The 20,445-nt window shown below is 44.2% G+C and overlaps 1 protein-coding gene across 1 annotated transcript in view; it reads left to right on the plus strand.

The window, feature by feature from the left end:
• Positions 1-20,445, plus strand: part of LOC141102953 (mitogen-activated protein kinase 14-like) — a 54,034-nt gene that overhangs the window by 17,897 nt on the left and 15,692 nt on the right. The window contains exons 5-8 of the mRNA XM_073592013.1: positions 10,743-10,772; positions 11,929-11,976; positions 16,307-16,421; positions 16,905-16,976. Of these exons, the coding sequence (XP_073448114.1) occupies positions 10,743-10,772; positions 11,929-11,976; positions 16,307-16,421; positions 16,905-16,976 (265 nt within the window). The remainder of the gene's footprint in view (positions 1-10,742; positions 10,773-11,928; positions 11,977-16,306; positions 16,422-16,904; positions 16,977-20,445) is intronic.

Consider the following 20,445-nt stretch of genomic DNA (forward strand, 5'->3'; position numbering starts at 1 on the left):
ACAGCCCCCCATTTACATCACAGTCCCCCCCCCTTATATTGCAGTCCTCTTTTTTACATCACAGCCCCCCATTTACATCACAGTCCCCCCCCCTTATATTGCAGTCCTCTTTTTTACATCACAGACCCCCCATTTGCATCACAGTGCTCCCCTTTATATCACAGCCCACCTAACATCTCAGTCCCCCCTTTACATTACAGTTTTCCTCTTTACATTAAAGCCTCCCCTTTACAATACCACCCCGCGTTATATTGCCGTCTGCAGCCTTTACAATGCAGCCCCCCCCACACACACACACTTTACATATCAAGCTACCCCTCTACATGACATCCCTTCTTTATGTTACAGTATCCCCCTATCAAATCCCGACCATGACACCATCTGCTTGGAGTTTGCATGTCCTCCCTGTGCCTCCATGGGTTTCCTCCGGGTACTCCGGTTCCTCCCACACTCCAAAGACATGCTGGTAGGTTAATCAGATCCTGTTTAAATTGGCCCTAGTATATGAATGTATAAATGTGTGTTAGGGACCTTGGATTGTAAGCTCCTTGAGGACAGGGACTGATGTGAATGTACAATGTATACGTAAAGCAGACCGCCGTCCGCCATTCAGTGATGCCTGACCTAGATGATGTTGGACGTCCTTCATCCAAAAAAATGAGGCAGGCTCTATATGACCTGCTGCAGCTTCTAATGCATATTGTGAGAAGCTCACAGTGTGCAGTGATATCAGAGTAAGCCATTTTAGTACAGGAGAGGAGTCTGTAGAACTGTGCAAGACTGGAGGGAGGACTGGAGGTCAACTTTAAGGAATTCCCACAGAAAATGCACAATTATCCAATAAACAGATGTTGATCTTAGTACATTGGGGTCAGGCTTTTGTATGAGAACATAACTTAGATATTGTCAGGGGACAATGGAGGAGAAGGAAACATCCCAGGACTGGGGGGGCACAGAACAGACCCCTGTGATCGCTGACAGCCCCTCCCCCTTTATTAATGTCACCCTCCGCTTGTCAGCCCATCTTATCAGCAGCTCCAGACAATAAAATACTCAGCAAACATTCCATCTACGTGTTCAGACACCTCGCCGCCCGTCCGTCCGCCCGCCACAAAACATGTCCTGGAAAAATAAAACTACGTTTATAATCTGCATTTATAGGAGCCGGAGGAATGTGCCCGGTGGAAGGGTAAATGTGAGTCAGTCTGCCAGGTACGGTCTGCACTCTGCATTCACCTTATGAAACGACTGATCGAAAATACAAATAATAACAAATATCAGACCAGAGCGGATATTTAAAGAGGAAGTAAAGCCTCTGAAAAAGAAAAAAAAAAAAAAAAAAATACACCCTGCAAGACAAAGGCATAATGAGCTAGTATGCATAGCATACTAGCTCATTATAAATTACTTACCTGAGATGGAAGCCCCCGCATCGGCCCTCGTTCGCCTCCTCTGACGGCACCATCTATCCCGGAGTGACTTCCAGGTATAGCCGCTCCGGCGCTGTGACTGGCCGGAGCCGCGATGACGTCACTCCCGCGCATGCGCGCTGGTGCCGCCACTAACGGCATGATCGCCGTTAGAAAAGGCACGCTCAGTGCGCCTGCGCCCGATGTCTACGGCACATACTTCCCCTTCAGTCTTGCACAGTTGTACCGGCTTCCCTGCTGTTCTGAAATCACTTCTTTTTGAGCCGAAAAAACGAAGGACAAGTTTGGAAATTTTCTGACGAACGAAAGAACGATAAATTGAAAAGGTTAATGTGTTTCCAGTCTGAACTGTTTGCACTAGGTATATGTAAAAAAAAACAAAAAAAAAAAACATGGATTCATTTATGTCCACTGAACGATTTATCGGTCATTACATGATGGCACTATCGTTTTCTCTCACGGTCGAATGTCCATTTTTTTTAAATGGGTTCGGCCGATTTTTCATATAGTGTATGGCCAGCATTAGGCTACTTTCACACTGGGGCGGTGGGGTGTTAGTGGTAAAGCGGTGTTTTACCGCTGTTATAGTGGCGCTTTTCGGCCGATAGCGGGGTGCTTTTAACCCCCCGCTAGCGGCCAAAATAAAGGGTTAAAAGTGCCCGCAAAGGGCCAAAGCGCTTTGCAGGTGCCTCGGCAGCACTGCCTATTGATTTCAATGGCAGGGGCAGTGGAAGGGCAGTGTATACAGCGCTCCCGCACCGCCCCAAAGATGCTGCTTGCAGGACTTTTTTTTTCGGTCTTGCAAGCGCACCGCCCCAGTGTGAAAGCACTCAGGCTTTCACACTGGGGTGGCTTGAGAGGCACTTTACAGGCGCTTTATGGGCGATTTTTTTTTTTAGCGCTAAAATGGCTGAAAAGTGCCTCAGTGTGAAAGTAGCCTTAGTGCCAGGCCCGGACTGGGACAAAAAATAGGCCTGGGCATTTTGGACTGAGCAGCCCATGACATGTTAACCGGCCCCTTCCCCACTCTCCACCCTGATGGATCGCCCGGGAGAGGGGGGTACCCAGCAGAGGTGCAAGGGGGGGCGAGGGGGACTGGGAAAGAGCATGAAGGGGGGGTGGAGAGCACAGGAAGGAACCTTGAGAACATGGGGTGGGGCAAGAGCACAGGAGAGAGGCAGTGAACACAGGGAGGGAGAGGAGAGTACAGGGGGGGTCGGAGAGCACAGGAGGTGGGGGGTTGGAGAGCACAGAGGGAAGCAAAAACATAGGGTGGGGTGGAGAGCACAGGGAGGGTGGAGAGTACAAGGGGGAGGCAGCGAAGAGCACAGAGAGGCAGGAGAGCACAGGGGGAGGCGGACAACACTGGGGGGGCTGGAGAGCACTGGGGGAGTGAAGAGCACTGGGGGGCTGGAGAGCACTCTGGGGGAGAGCAGGGGGGAGGTGGAGAGCATGGGGTGGGGGATTTGGAGAGCACAGGGGGGCAGCAGAGAGCGTGGGGGATGTGGAGAGCACAGGGGGGCAGCAGAGAGCATGGGGGAGGTGGAGAGCATTGGGGGGGTGTGGAGAGCACAGAGGGGCAGCGGAGAGCATGGAGGAAGCTGGAGAGCACAGGGGGGAAGCCTGAGAGCCAGAGGGGAGGTGGAGAGCACAGGGGGGCAGCGGAGAGCATGGGGGGAGGTGGAGAGCACAGCGGGGCAGCGGAGCGCATGGGGGGGGATGTGGAGAGCACATGGGGGCACCAGAGAGCAAGGGGGGCAAAGAGTATGGTGGGGAGCACGGGGAGGCTGAGAGCCGAGAGCCAAGGGGAGGTGGAGAGCATGAGGGGGCAAAGATGATGGGTGGGGCAGAGAGCACAGGAGGGGCAGCAGAAATAAGCAGGTTAGGAGGAGCAGTGGGGGTGGCCTGCTTCTCCTCTACCTTTTGCAGGCATTCAAAGACTGCAGGAGGAAGATGGAGAGAATGATTCTTCTATATGCAGCCACTCCCACTGCTCCTCCTATCCAGGTTACAGGGGGGCTGCACTCATGTTCACTATAATCTGGCTCCAGGGTGTCTGCAGCAGGTCTCCTCTAGCTCCTCCCTCTTCGTGGTCACGCCTCCTGGCACAGACAGCTTCACTATACATGCAGTTGCAGAGAGCTCCTTTATATGGTTACTTATGCATGCCTCCCAACTTTTTGAGATGGGAATGAGGGACACCTATCAGCAAAAGTATGCAGGAATAGGACACACCCCTTGTCACGCCCTCTTAAAGGAGAATTGTACCAAAAAAACACACAAGTACTTTTTTACCACTACTGTTCCTTTATATTGGCTTTTGGAATTTACAAATGCAGCAATTAAGAAGTCAGATGAAAGGTTTAGCGCTGAGAAACACTTTTTGATAGATAAAAAGTGCATTTTATATACAACCATATAGATCAGACCAAAATTGGGGACAAATGAGGAGGAATGAGGAACAGAGGGACAGAGGGACATTGCTCCAAATCAGGGACAGTTGGGAGCTATGCTTATGTCTGTCTTCTATCTGTTTCCAATTGGCAGCTGAGGACTGCGGTGATATGACTGCAGTGACATGCGTTGCGTACAAACCTACAATAAATAAATGGCGGCCTATGGCTCGGCGTTGTCACTAGTATGAAGAAATATGTTTAATGTCCTCATTTATGAGAAGACCTGTTTAAACAAACAAGTCATTCCCCCATAGCAGAGTTCTCAGGAGTAAACTTTTCGGTCCTATGCGGAGAGGAAGAATTATGGCCGAACATTCATCGATTTGTTCCCGCGCAGTAAATTTATGAACACCCCTGCACTGCAAGACTGCTGAAAATCAATCGGAAGAAGCCGTGTAATAATAATAATAAAGGAAGCCGAATCTCAAAGGATTATTTTGGTGTATTTCCTATGAGAAATGATTAATAGCAGAGTGTTCACCCAGGAAGTTTCATGGCGGTCCCTTCACTTGCTGTTATCAAGATCAGAGTGTCAGAACAAGCTGATGTTTCCAAAATATAAATTGCGTAATACCCTTCCTGACCTTCAATTATATACTATATTGTCAAAAGTATTGTGACGCCTGCCTTTACACGCCTATGAACTTTTAATGGCATCCCAGTCTTAGTCTGTAGGGTTCAATATTGAGTTGATAAAAAGATAAGATAAAAAAGTGATCACTGAATAAAATAATGGCAACGTGGGAAGCAAACGCCCTACGTGTTTCGACTGAAAAGCCTTCAACTGGGGCAGTTCAGGTTCAAGTCAACACCCTGTGTCTAAGAACTCCCACTGTTCGAGAAAACTGCTTTCATCTTTATTTATGGACTCTGGTTACAGAGTTTAGCATATGACATTACAGATATTTATACTTACTTCAGTAATCTTTGTGGTGATTCACTTCATTACTAGTTACTATATCATGTGTGTTGATTCACTTCATTGTTAGTTACCATATCACGCACAATTTCACATGTGTTATTTTTTTTGGCATTTATATGATTTATGGTTATAGTTTAGCGCTGCACTTATTTTATATATATCTGTTGTGACTTGGTTTGTCTGTGTGCTAGCCGCTACTCGTTATAATATCTACACAATTTTATTTTTGGGCCAGCGCAGTTTCTTTTTTATATCATGTGTGTCAAAGCAGCCCTTTATTGATCCATAAAATCAAATACACAGAAGATGAGACTTCTAACATGTTTCATGTACACAGGAGCTTAGTCATAGAATGAGTAAGAATGGCCTTCTATGACTAAGCACTTGTGTGCACAAAACACGTTAGAAGTCTCTACTCATCTCCTATGTATTTGATTTTGTGGATCAATTAATAATCCACTTTGGTATATGTGCGTGTACTGTTATCCATCTTCTCTGTAATAGAGATTGCCAGTGACCAGCTGTAGGAGCACCTGACTGCGGCACATAGGCCTAAGCCAACCTGAAGCGATAGCATGCTTTATTGATATAAGTCAGCCAGTCTCAACCAAGGTTCCAGGCAGTGGTGGCTGGTGACGTTTTAGGATGGGGGTGCCAGACCCCGCCCTCCCTTTTTGACCCCTCCCACATCTCATAAACCCCACTCCTTATAGAATCCACCCACTCCGTCCCCTGTATTCCACTTGCTTCCACCCATAGGAGGTTATTTACTAAAGGCAAATCCACTTGAAATTGCACTGAAAGTGCACTTGGAAGTGCAGTCGCTGTAGATCCGAGGGGGACATGCAAGGAGAATAAAAAACAGCATTTTAGCTTGCACATGATTTGTTAATAAAATCAGCAGAGCTTCCCCTCATTTCAGATCTACCCCTCAGATTTACAGCGACTGCACTTCCATGTGCACTTTCAGTGCAATTTCAAGTGCACTTTGCACTTGTAGTTTGCACTTGTAGTGCAAAGTGGATTTGCCTTTCGTAAATAACTGCCATAGTGTCAGGAGTATACAGCTCAGCATCACAGGACAGAGTATAAAGATCAGCCTCACAGATCAGGGTATATAGCTCAGCATTACAGATAGGGTATATAGCCCAGCAATACAGACAGTGTATACAGCCCAGCAATACAGATAGTGTACATAGCCCAGCATTACAGATGGGGCAAGTAGCCCAGCAATACAGATAGTGTGTCGCTGACATCACACCACCCCCCCCCCCCCCCCCCCCGTGTGGGGCTAGCAGCACACCACTGACAACTACCAACGATGGGGCACTATTTACGTCCACTGGACACCGGGACATTTTCTACTCCTACTGGCTCTAGTCCAGCCCCCCTAAAGTCTGAAGGACAGTAAACTGGCCCTTTGTTTAGAAAGTTTGGAGACCCCTGGACTATGGGATGTGTAATGTTCACAAAGCAGAGCACATGTGAGAGTAAAAACGAGAGTTTCGGGAGCTCACATAGGATGTTACAGGAAAGCAGAAAAACAAAGTAATGCCGTGTACACATGAACGGACTTTCCGGCGGACAATCCAATAGTGTGTGGGCTAGTCCGGTAGCTTTTCGGAATAAAAATCCGACTGACCTAGAAATAGAACGTGTTTCAAATCTGTCCGACGGACTCAAAGTCCGACGGACTAAAATTGGGAAAACTGTTCATCTGTGTGCTGGTCCAATGGACCAAATATGACGCAATGGAAGCTATTGGCTACTGGCTATTGAACTTCCTTCCCGTTTACGTCATCACGTTCAAACCAAACGGACTTATGAACGGACTTAGTCCTATCGTGTGTGGCCAAGTCCGTTGGTTCGGAAAGTCCGTCGGACCTAGTCAGAAGGTCCGTCGGAAAGACCGTCGGACCTAGTATGCCGGAAAGACCACTCGTGTGTACGCAGCACAGGGTCGCTAAAGCCAATATCCCCCCCCCCCCCATTTAAAAAGAAAAAAAAAAGCTCCTACTTACCTGGTGGTGAGTTCTGCACATTTCAGATACTTACCCACCCAGCGGTTACAGCAATGTCCAGCTAAGACCCTCTTCTCTTCTGGCAGCGCTTGGTCCCGCACCACCATTTTTTGGTGTGATGTCATCAATAGGCTGCTGGCTGTTCTGGGTTCCTTCAGTGCGCATGCGGCGATGACGTCGGCGCAAGCGTATATGGTAAATATCTCGTAAACCGTGCAGGTTTAGGAGATATTCACAGTACCTACAGGTGAGCCTTATTATAGGCTTACCTGCAGGTACAAGTGCTGTAACAGAGTCTACAACCACTTTAAGTGTTACTTAATCTTAATAGCCTTATAATATAGGTGCAATGGGCATTGGCCAAATAGCATACATACCTCGTAAGGTTTTCTGGGCTCTGCATCTCATCAATGCTATTTCGCGGCTATATTTTCACTTACTAAATGAGAATGTACCATCATTTATACAGCTTGCTATAGAACATGGAGCTTAGGATAGAAAAAAAAAGGTTTAAACTTTAAAAAGCATTTTTATGCCGCAGTAGGTGATCCTGTTTTCTCCAGTAAGGAAATCAATAAATGCGTTTATCATAAGGTCTAACACCCCTGTGCCAGTAGGAAGCACATTCCTCGGAGATATTTATTGCTTGGAGGGAGTAGAGACAGAAATAATATCAATCTTGCTCCTGTATGTTTACAGTTGCCTCCTACTCAATAAATGGGCCGTATCAGAGAGGAATGCCGGGATCACTGTACATTCCACCCCAATCTAGCTGTGCTTATCTGATCCTCCAATGCCGGGGACATTCATCACGGCTGTCAGCAGGCCTCACAAAGTGCTCCTGTTCATGTAACCAGCCAGACCCTCTGTGTAATATTTTATATTTCTCATATTTATATAGCCCAGACAGCCAAGTATGTAGAACCGTTCTCCAAATGCATTTACAATCTAATATCCTTATCGCGTACACACAATCACATACAAACTAGGGCCAGCTTAGCAAACACTAGAAAACATCTCCTCCCGATGGTCAGAGGGGGAGCTGTTCTGTAGTCCAGCAGAATAGAATTAGGGAGGACTGACAACACTACTTGGGATCTCAGTGTATCAGTGGTGCAGTGTTGTCAGCGCAAACAGGAAGTTAGAGCTGAATGCCTTTTTGCATCATTTATTACTGTTACAGCTATTAATATATCGCCGACAATTTATGCAGCTTTTTTACATACAGTATATATTGTGCATCCACATCAATGGGTTTTTTCTGTACTTGCAGCATTTTTAGGGCCTGTGTTGATGGGTTTTTCTTTGCTTCAGATGACTTTTGTACTCCTGCACAAGTCTAATGCCGCGTACACACGATCAGACTTTCCAACGGGAAATGCCGTATGTGAGCTTGTTGGCTGAAAGTCCGACCGTGTGTATGCTCCATCGGACTTTCCGCCAACAAATGTTGGCTAGCAGGTTCTCAAATTTTCCACCAACAAAACTTTGTTGTTGGACTTTCCGATCGTGTGTACACAAGTCTGTTGCACAAAAGCCCATGGACACTCGGAATCAAGTACGAGCCGGAAGCAAGTTTGAGTCAACATCCTTCGGAAAAAATCCACGGTTTTGTTGGCGGAAAGTCCAATCGTGTGTACGGGGCATAAGGCTTCATTACACTTATGCTCTATACACACGATAGGATTTTCCGATGGAAATTCCGACCGTGTGTGGGCTCCATCACACATTTTCCATAGGAATTTCCAACACACAAAGTTTGAGAGTAGGATATAAAATTTTCTGACAACAAAATCCGTTGTCGGAATTTCCGATCGTGTGTACACAAATCCGACGCACAAAGTGCCACGCATGCTCAGAATAAATTAAGAGACGAAAACTATTGGCTACTGCCCCGTTTATAGTCCCGACGTACGTGTTTTACGTCACCACGTTTAGAACGATCGGATTTTCCGACAACTTTGTTTGACCGTGTGTATGCAAGACAAGTTTGAGCCAACATCCGTCGGAAAAAATCCATGGATTTTGTTGTCAGAATGTCCGAACAAAGTCCAACCGTGTGTACAGGGCATTATTCTTTAATGGCACCCCAAGGCAATGCAATTCTGATCGTGGCGCGGTGCAATAGCGTGCCGATTGCGTCAAAACGTGAGTTTTAAATACGGGCTATTCTTGTCGCCCAAAAACGTGCATGAGCTTCTTTGTGGGTTACAAATGTGCTATGTGCGATACGCAGAATTGTGTGCAAATCACTCAACAAAATTTCGAGCGTTTTTTTCCACTACACAAAAAAATGTGAATGCAGCCTTAGGCTACTCGAAAACCAAATTCCCCCAAAATACTGGTTATATATCGTTAATATTTCATTTTTGATTATAATTAAATATATATTCCAAAAATTCTGCAAAAAAATGACCTGCCTGTTCGTAATCTTCTGTAGAATGTACACTGAGCTACGCATGTACAGCTCAGTTTACATTTCTGTCATGGAGCTAGTGTGAAGGGGTGAAGGACTCCACAAATGCCACACCAGCCAATCAAGACTGACAAAGACTGGCACCTGGAGGAAGCCAGGAGAAGATACCAGCGAGGGACCTAGCAGAACTGTTGGAGCAGAGGTAAATAATGCTGCCTTTAGTTCCATTTTAAAGCAGGTCAGAAAGGGGATCACTTGCAGCTATCAATAAATTCTGTAGGCATCTAAGGGCTCATTTACACCGGGGGGGGCGCACATTAGGGTGAGCATAACGTGCACATGCTAATAAGAGTTCTTTTTTTTTCCCCTTTTTAAACGTATTTTTTTTTCTTTTAACAGAAAATTAAACTTCTATTTAAATCTATGTGTGGCAGAATTTTTTTGTCCAAAAATTCAACATGTCCTATTTATTTTCAACGTACACCAATGCAGCATGTTGGTGTGAACTGAAGCAATAGGACCTAAGGCCAATTGTCTTGTCTATGCGTTGGAAATGTATTGGGCAATGCTGCCTAAAGCAGCCCAGTGGTTCTGATGGGGACCAGCCCTCAGGCTGATGCCATTGACACAACCTCAAGCCCATCTACACAGGCCTATAAGGAGACAACATGCACAAATGCATTTATTGGAGTACTGAATGTGCTTTTTTATTTTGCCCAGAATACACTTTGTGGTGTATTTATAAAACATTTGTGCAACGAATGCATATCTCCCAACTTTTTGAGATGGGAACGAGAGACACCTATAAGCAAAAGTATGCAGGCATAGGACACACCCCTTGCCACACCCCCTTAAAGGAGAATTGTACAAAAAACAAGATTGGTTAAACCCACAAGTGCTTTTTTTTACCACTACTATTCCTTTATATTGACTTTTGGAATTTACAAATGCAGCAATTTAGAAATCAGATGAAAGGTTTAGCTCTGGAAAACACTTTTTGATAGATAAAAAGTGCATTTTTATATACATCTATACAGATCAGATCAAAATGAGGGACAAATGAGGAGGAATGAGGGACATTGCTCCAAATCAGGGACAGTCCCTCGAAATCAGGGACAGCTGGGAGGTATGCGAATGTCAGAAACATTTGTGCAAGCTGAACAAAATGTCACCGTTTGCTAATAAATTAATTCCTGTATCATCAGCTCCATCTAGTGGACAAAATGCAGTATATTTTCTCATTGAGGTATTTCAGAAAACTATACTGCATTTTGGCCACTAGATGAGGCTGATGATACAAGAATTCATCTATTAGAGAACATACAGTGAAATTTCGTTCAGCTTGCACAAATGATTCTGACAGTCATGCAACAAATGTTTTATAAAGAGACCCCTTATTGCCATATTATGCTTGAAATGAGGTGACCTTAAATGCTAAGTACCAGCAGACACATTTTATTGATGATATTTTAATTATTTATTTGTATTTTTTTCCAGTATATTCACTCTGCGGGTGTTGTGCACAGGGTAAGTTCATTACACGTTCATTTACATTCCAACGCTCCCACAAAATGACTTTCTAGCATTGTCTTGGCAACATGTATTTAAGATGGAGGAGTGGACAACCCTTGACTGAAAGTGTTGAACAAATTAGGGAATCTGATTGGTGCAATGTGCAGAGTATGGCCATCGCACATAGGAAAATGTCCTGTAGTATCTTTTCTTGTTAGCTGCTGCAGTCTTCTGACGTTCTAATCGGATCAAGCGAGACATGTATCGCCCATACAATGCAAACAGCAGCGGAGTGTGTACTTTATTTACACATACAGAGGATTACAGCCATAAAAGTGTCAACATGTTTCTGCCACTCAGGCCTTATGAGTCATGAGTAAGACCTGAGCAGCAGAAACGCGTTGACCATAAGCAGTTCTGCAGAAGACCCCAGCAGACAAGTACTGTAGAAGTGCTCTATTGCAGAAGGATCACTGCATGTATCTTTTGTGATAAATAGCCTGCCTGACTGTTTGCAATTTGTTATAAAATGCCTTCAGTTTCACTTTAGTGAGTGGGGTTTTTTGGGGTCCATAGTTGGTCTTTAAAGCGTAACTAAACTGGCCTATCCTCTGCAGCCAAGGAAGCTGCCATCTTGGCTTCTGTTTGATCTGCAACTGCCATGGTGCTGCACATGTGATTAGTTATGACACCAGGCATTTCATAGTTTGACGGTTAGGATGAAAGCACATGCGAATGTAACAGTTAGCATTCCCAGCATGCTGCAAATGTGACTGTGTTTTGAAACTGTTAAAACGGAACTAAACCCTCCTATCCTTTTCAGCCAAGGAAGCTGCCATCTTGGCCTCTTTTTGATATGTACCTGCCATGTGATTAGTTATGACACCAGCCATTTGATGGTTTGACAGTTTGGTTGAGAGCACAAGCAAATGTGATGGCATTCCCGGCATGCTAAGAATGTAACTGTTTTTTGAAACCATTAAATCAATGGGTTTAGTTCCACTTTAAGTTGATGGGTTTAGTTCAACTTTCTAAATTCAAATATAATATTTATTAAAAACATATTTCTGAATCTTGAAAATAAGGTCATTCCATAATGTTTGTATAATGCTTAGTTATGCTGTGCCCTCATTAAGAATATTGTATCATATGCTTGTTTTCTGTATTTCAGGACTTAAAACCGAGCAATCTGGGTGTGAATGAAAACTACGAGATTAAGGTAAACGACCAACCCACTTCAAAATCCAGTATTCGCAATACTGATCAGTCCTAGGCTTGACATTGTTCTTAAAGGATAAATATAATAGTTTTTGTTCTTTTATTTTGCACTTTGTAACAAGGGGTTTGCCAGTTTATAAACTGAAGTTTTTCTTCCTTATTATGGCATCATATGATATCACAAGTATACTCACCCCATAATTTCCTGGACCCTCTGCCATTGGGGTCCTGTCATTACAACTCCTTTGTGAAGAGCTCTCCATCCTGGAAATGTTGGCGACCTTCCTAGTGATTGCGCCATTGGCCGTGTTTGTTAGATCCTGCTTGGGTCTGGTTTCTAAAGCGTTAATAAGAGCAGTATATGTCTCTGGAAGGCTGCAGAGGAGCCAGGGCAACAATATGGTTATCTTTGATGCAGTGTTAATTTTAGTCTTAGGACTAAAATGTCATTTTAGTTTTAGTCCCATTTTAGTCTTCTGCAGTTGTTTTAGTCGTATTTAGTCGACTAAATGTCCAGTACATTTCAGTAATTGCAATTTAGTTTTAGTCTTAGTCTTTTGACTAATATGGCATTTTAGTTTTAGTCTTATTTTAGTCTTTTGACTAAAATGGCTTTTAGTTTTAGTGGTATTTTAGTCATCTCAATTGTTTTAGTTTTAGTGGTATTTTAGTAGACTAAAATAGTATTCACTTAGTCGACTAAAATGTTTTAGTCATTTTAGTCGACTAAAATGTTTTAGTCGACTAAATTAACACAGCTTTGATGTCCTCTACAATGGTGCGTAGCTGCTCTATGATTTCTAGTATAGCTTTTTCGTGGTCACACATATGCTGGCCTTCTTCTAGTTTCATCTTATACAACTTTCTTAGCTTGCTGTTTAGACTTGAACGCTCATGCAGTTTCTGTAATGAAGTCCACATACCTTTGGCCATTTTCTCTGTTTTTTTTAGTGGATAAGCTGGTCATCTTCCACTAGTAAGCTTATGGTTGCTTTTGCCTGTCTATCCTTCCTGTCCCAGTCCTCCGTCTCTCCGTTTGTTGGTCTGTCTGTATTCAGCACTTGCCACTAGTCATTCTTTCTGAGAAACACTTCCAGTTTAAACTTCCACAGCTGGTAATTGTCATTGTTAAGCTTTGCAATTACAAACTTCACACCTGCACTGCTTGCCATCTTTCAGTAGCTTGTATACAGTACTCACTGACTCACTGTAGAATTCTTTCCAGTGCCTGCTTGGCTTGTAGTATCCTCTCCAATGCCTGGTTGCCAGGGACCCATAACCTGTTGTACAGAGTATTGAAACATGCGTTGGAAGCTTCTTGTATACAGCAGAACACCTTTACTTTCATTGAGGATATCTTTATCATGGCTTCCTGTTTCTGTCTACATGATGTAAAACCATGATAACGATATCCTCCATGAAAGTAAAGGTGTTCTGCTGTATACAAGAAGCTTCCAGCAGAAGGGCATGGGGGTACTACACCATAACTGGCGTCGTTCATAGGCACTATTTGGATACAGCAGGGAGCCAAAGCTGCAGTTCCCTGCTGTACATATCAGAATTGTTCAACGGAGGTTAGAGAGCCGCTAAAGTAGGAACATAAATAAGTGTTAATGTGGGTATTAAATAATAGGTTAAAAACATATATATAAAGCTGTTCCTGGAGAAGGACTTTGGAACGTAATACAAACCTGTGCTTTGCCCATGCATGGGAAAGTAACAGGTTTAATTGAATGACCCCTCCCCATCTTTCTTTGTTCCCCCACCACTTATGGTAGGAGCATGTAACTTACTGCGACTTCTCATGTGACGGCACTGGTGCTTTATGATTGGCCCAGTGCTGTCACATGGGGGTGGAAGATGGTCCAGTGTAAGCTTTAATCTGGACAAGCATATTTAACCACTTTCACCCCCTTCCTGCCCAGGCCAATTTCCAGTGCTGTCACACTTTGAATGACAGTTACTCAGGCATGCAACACATGCAAAACTTAATTTTTTTTTTTCAGGATTTTTTTTAGACAGATCAAGCTTTCTTTTGGTAGTATATAACCACTGGTGTTTTTAATTGTTGCTAAATAAATAAAAAAAGACCAAGAATGTTGAAAAAAGGAAAGTTTTTCTTAGTTTCTGTTACAAAATTTTGCAAATAAGAAATATTTCTTCTTCACTGATGTGTGCTAATGAGGCTGCACTGATGGGCACTGATGAGGCTGTGCTGATGGGCATTGATGAGGTCTTGCGCTGATTGGCACTGATAAGACTGTGCTGATGGGCACTGATGAGTCTGTGCTGATGGGCACTGAAGAGGCGGCACTGATGTGGCTGCACTGATGGGCACCGATGAGTTGGCACTGATGGGCACTGATGAGGCTGTGCTGATGGGCACTGATGAGACTGCGCTGATGGCACTGATGAGACTGTGCTGATGGGCACTGATGAGGCTGCGCTGATGGGCACTGATGAGGCTGCACTGATGGGCACTGATGAGATTGCGCTGATGGGCACTGATGAGGCTGCACTGATGGGCACTGATGAGGCTGCGCTGATGGGCACTGATAAGACTGCGCTGATGAGCACTGATGAGGCTGCGCTGATGGGTACTGATGAGGCTGCGCTGATGGGTACTGATGAGGCTGCGCTGATGGGCACTGATGAGGCTGCGCTGATGGGCACTGATGAGGCTGCGCTGATGGGCACTGATGAGACTGCGCTGATGGGCACTGATGGGCACTGATAAGGCTGCAATGATGGGCACTGATGAGGCTGCGCTGATGGCACTGATGAGGCTGTGCTGATGGGCACTAATGAGGCTGCACTGATGGGCACTGATGAGGCTGCACTGATGGGCACTGATGAGACTACGCTGATGGGCACTGATGAGGTTGCGCTGATGGGCACTGATAAGACTGCAATGATGGGCACTGATGAGGCTGCACTGATGGCACTGATGAGGCTGTGCTGATGGGCACTGATAAGGCTGCAATGATGGGCACTGATGAGGCTGCGCTGATGGGCACTGATAAGGCTGCAATGATGGGCACTGATGAGGCTGCGCTGATAAGCACTGATGAGGCTGCACTGATGGGCACTGATGAGACTACGCTGATGGGCACTGATGAGGTTGTGCTGATGGGCACTGATGAGGCTGTGCTGATGGGCACTGATGAGGCTGCGCTGATGGGCACTGATGAGACTGCACTGATGAGCACTGATGATGCTGTGCTGTTGGGTACTGATGAGGCTGCGCTGATGGCACTAATGAGGCTGCGCTGATGGCACTGATGAGGCTGCGCTGATGGGCAATGATGAGGCTGCGCTGATGGGCACTGATGAGACTGCGCTGATGGGCACTGATGACTCTGCGCTGATGGGCACTGATAAGGCTGCAATGATGGGCACTGATGAGACTGCACTGATGAGCACTGATGATGCTGTGCTGTTGGGTACTGATGAGGCTGCGCTGATGGCACTAATGAGGCTGTGCTGATGGGCACTGATGAGACTACGCTGATGGGCACTGATGGGCACTAATAAGCTGCACTGATGGGCAGGGGAGTGTTAGATGCACTAGAAAATTTAAAGACGCTAACAAATTGAAGTCATACTCCAGTTAATACTTTATAATAAGTTACAGCAACATTTTTTTTACTTTTGGTATAAAGGTTTTACATAAATAAAATCAGATCATTGTAAGGACCCCTGTCAGTGTTAAATGATTTGTCTCATCCCTGTAACTGCAAGAGAGCTTGTTCTATTGAAAAAGAGACTTATTGGCTGGATCACCAGATGAAAATAGAAGAAAGAAAGCCTGAAATTTTAAACTAACGTAGCCATCTAAGAATTGGTAGGCTGCAATACAATAAATGTTTGCTTTTGGGTTTTAGCCTCTCACAATATGATTTTAATGAAATTTGGTAAGAAAACAAATCATCCAAGAGAATTTGTTAACTTATAATACCATCAAAGACACACAATTCCAGGGTTTTACAGCACTTATTCAGCAAAGCAAAGAGCAATCCATAAAATGGAGCGAGCCATAATACCCAATTAGCAATCACCTATCACTGATATATCTATACAGTTTTGCTGCTCTTTGCGGTGAGTTAGAAAATAAACCAAAAACGGTCCAAAAAATGTCTGCATTACAAAAAAATGAGACAAGGAGACTGGTTCATTATTCTAATGTATTTATTTCTTTGGATTGAATAGTACATTATATGGAAATCCCAGCAGTAGCCTAGGGGCATGCTTGTAGACCAGAATAATTATAATCTAATTATGTCTAATGAAGCTTTTTTTGTATAGCAATGAGAATAATTTCTGCCTTTTAGATTTTAGATTTCGGGCTGGCTCGCCAAACGGAGAGTGAAATGACTGGATACGTGGTGACACGCTGGTACAGAGCGCCAGAAATTATTTTAAATTGGATGCACTACAACCAAACAGGTGACTGGGACTTCATTAGGATTTTCAGAAATGCCATGCATTTTGCAAAATTGAGGTAAAAGTGTAACTTGACAGAGTAGCCAACTGAGAAATACCAGTACGGGCAAGATATAGGGCCACATTCAAGATGGCAATGAACCATTTACACCAGTTCTTACTATCAAATGAGCTTAAAATCTGTTGTCTCTATCGTACAAATGCTCTCGTTTCAATCTGGGCAAAACCTGATTGACCTGCAAATATTTTTTATGGGTTTTGAGTGTAAAATGGTGCAGCTCAAGGAAATCCATGCACATATGGGAAGAAAGTGCAAACACTGTATAGTGACCATAAAGGATGACATCATGTGCAGGCAGCTTCAAAACAGTGTTATGTATGTCAGTAGACTAGAAAAAAGGAATAGAGCCTGATTGATTGCTATGGGCAACCACTTCCTATACAAGGCCCTCAGGCTTACTAACCCAACTCTTGCTCTTTTTACAGTGGACATTTGGTCTGTTGGATGCATCTTGGCTGAAATGATCACTGGCCGTGTTCTGTTTCCAGGAGGAGACTGTATCCTTTTGTGAGAATTTTGTATAAATGTCAGTAAGGGCCAGTTTTGGAAGTGGCTGTCATGTACCTGGTAGAGGAACCTCAAGTGATGTGGATGGCCTCTCCTACACCTCCCGCTCAGGGATCCCAGGAAAGTGACAGGTGGTGCAAGGGTGGCATGAGTGCCTCATAGTTCTTGGCAGCAGTTGGTATGGGTTGATAGGCTGAACGTCAGCAGAGTCAGGCCGGGCAGCAGGCAGAAGATCAGAGAGGTACAAAAAAGTGGCAACCACCCCAACCTACAACTGGCCTTTGCAGCAAGGTGCACATGGAAAGGTAATGCACAGTACAAACAGACAAAAGATTTCCTAGCAGACTTACCAGCCAGCCTGCAAAACAACCAGATTGACCCCATCTAACAGTTTATGTTAAAAACAGAGGGTTTTATTTGCACACATTTGCAAATATATGCGCAAGCCACAGTGCCCATGCTAAGGGACCTTTTTTTTTTTTTTTTTTCTTTTAATTCTCTTCATTGGTATTTCCAAAGAAGTAAGAAATTTACAATACAGAACCTTTGAGCATTCTCCGGCTCGAGAAATACAACTTATAAACAGGTACATAACAACAGGTTATCTACCTAACAATACAATAGATCAACCTAAAATTCTACCGCTCAGTCTTTCTATTTGAAAAAGCGATGGAATTAGAATGCACTGCACTTCTTCAATAGGAGTGAAATGTCCCAAGAGGAAATTTTTGTACTAGGCCTAGTATTCTGAGGGATTAAAACAGAGGAATATTGTGAGAGTCTTAGCTGGTCATAGTATAGAAAGAGAGTAATTAGAGCACATCAGATATAACCCCTATTCTTGAGCAGCATTAGTGGAGATAAATTCCAGCCATATTTTCCACACTTTGTTAAATTTAGCATTACACCCACTAGAGTGATATGTCATTTTAATAAATGGAATTGCAGAATTGATCAGAGATTTCCAAGAATTCAGGGAGGGAGCCTCTGATTGTTTCCATGTTAGTAATATTGCTTTACGGGCATAAAAGAGCAATAGTCTTATGAGGGTCTTGGTTGCTGTGCGGTGCGCCAGAGTGCCCACCAGGCCCAGCAAACAAACCGATACAGTCTGTGGGATTGGAATTTTTAAAAGCGAGGTTATGAACTGCGTTACCTCCTCCCAGAAAGAGTGAACTTTGAGACAAGACCACATCATATGACAGAAACCTGCCTCTAGATTAGCACATTTCCGACAGCTAGGGTAGGCCCCGGAATACATTTTATTGAGCCGTTGCGAAGTTAAATATACCCAATGTAGAATTCTAAACTGAATTAAGCCATCCTTTACCGCTACTAGTTGAAGAAAAGGGTATTTCGACATATCTTCCCAACCTTCTGTATCTACCTCAGGAAAATCGACTCGCCATTTAGCTTGTAGAGTTTCAAGACCAAAATGCATTGATGATAGTAGTGCCTTATATATGGTGGATAAGGGTATGTCCAGCTCGTTATCTCGGAGTAGGGATTCTAGATTGGAGTGGAGGAGTAATATTGGTTGAGACCCAAATTGGGAAGAAAAGGCATGTCTGAGCTGAAGATATCTAAAGAAGTAATGATTGGCTAATTCGTAGTTCTGATTGAGAGTATTAAAGGGAAGGATAGCCCCGTTTTCACATATATGGTCAAGTACCTTAATGTCCCTTATTGCCTATATTCTTGGTTCAGGGATAGTATGAATTTCTGCGAGGAGCAGATTAAACCATAAGGGGGTAGCTGGAGACCATCTATTTGGTTCTGCTGTATGTTTACATACTTGCGTTTACCACACCCTTATGGGACCTTTTATATATACTGTGGTTCTAACTCTAAATTTCCAGAGCCTCCATAGTAGAAGCACATATAAGAATGAATAGATTATTATATGTACTCCTACTATGGAGGCTTTAGCATTGTTTTGAAGGGAGGCTGGTAAGTGTGCTGGGAAATCTTTGGTCTGTTTGTGATGTGTATTGCGTTTCCATGTGCACCTTGCTGCAAAAGGCCAGTTATAGGTTGGGGTGGTTGCCACTTTTTTGTACAGTTGAATGAATTGGGTGCAGGGATGCACTGGGTGCCTTTGCTGCCATTGTGCTCTAGCTGGGCATCACGTGCATCCCTGTACCTTTAAGGAGGGGTGGGATTCCTCCAGGCATACCTGCCCTTAATCTATCCATCCTTATATGTGCTCCTACTGTGGAGGCTCTGGAATTGTGGGCACTGTGCATACTGTATATTTGCAAATGTGTGCAAAAAACCCCTCTGTTTTTAATATAAATTGTTAGACAGGGCCAATTTGGTTGTTTTGCAGGCTGGCTGGTAGGTGCGCTGGGAAATCTTTTGTCTGGGAAGATCAGAGAAGACCGGCTGGGCAACAGACAGATGATCAGTGGAGACTGGCTGGGTAAAGGGTGGATGACCAGTGGAAACAGTGATCAATAGAGTCAGACACGCCGGGTTTATAATTGGCGGTCAGATTGAATGTAATCCCATGGAATTCAGGCTGGAGACTGAATAGGGAAGGAGAAAGCAGAAGCGTGGTCCAATTGCAAGCCATGGTCTGTAGAGGCAGATATTAGAAGTAGTCAAGGCAGGCCAGGTCAATAGCAAGTTTTACAGGAATGCTGTAGACAAGACTGGTCATGTGCAGCAGATCAATAAATAGCCTGTTTGGTGCTAGAATCAGTGACAGGCATGTGCGCATTTTCTTGTGCATGCTTACAGTATTCGCATATGTGTGACTATGTGTGGGCCTGCACCAACATTTTTTCGATGCACCATTCCATTTACTGGTATGCCCTTCCTGACAATAGCATTGCAATCTCCTAGTTTCATAACCTGACACAGCAAGATTGGAATTTGCCAAGTATCTAGGGCTAGATATATGAAAAAAAAATGTTTCGATCCGGATAGCCGCACTCCAACAAAATCTAGGGCAAGGTGGCGGTGCTTTTGGAAAGGATACTCCCAACATCCTCATACTCACCTTACCTCACAGCTTCTTGCTAATCTGCAGTTGGTGCTGGAATCGGCTGTGTCCGCAACCCAGGCAATGGGGATTTTACTCACTGGTCATGTGACAGTGCTGGGGCCTAGTGGTTGGCTGCTAAGCCCCATCTACAGCTCCATCACAAGGGAAGCAGTTCAGATGTTCTCCATACCAAGGTGAGGTATACCAGGTACCAGGTAAGGTGAGAATATGGGAGTCATGGATGCCTTTTCCAAAGACACCTTGCCCTAGATGATTGACTATTTAAATTCTTGATGTGCCAGGTTATGAGAATGGGAGTTGCATGGACAAGTTAACAGTATCTCGTTGTTAACAGTAACAAACTAGCTTAAAAAAAGCAGTACCAAAGTAAAAATTCACCTCTCCTGTTGCCTGCACCTCCAAAAACCTTCCCATTGAAGAGAAATGCTCCACCAAAATATCTTCTCAAA

Source organism: Aquarana catesbeiana, linkage group LG07 (assembly GCF_042186555.1).
Source record: "Aquarana catesbeiana isolate 2022-GZ linkage group LG07, ASM4218655v1, whole genome shotgun sequence".
Taxonomy (NCBI): domain Eukaryota; kingdom Metazoa; phylum Chordata; class Amphibia; order Anura; family Ranidae; genus Aquarana; species Aquarana catesbeiana.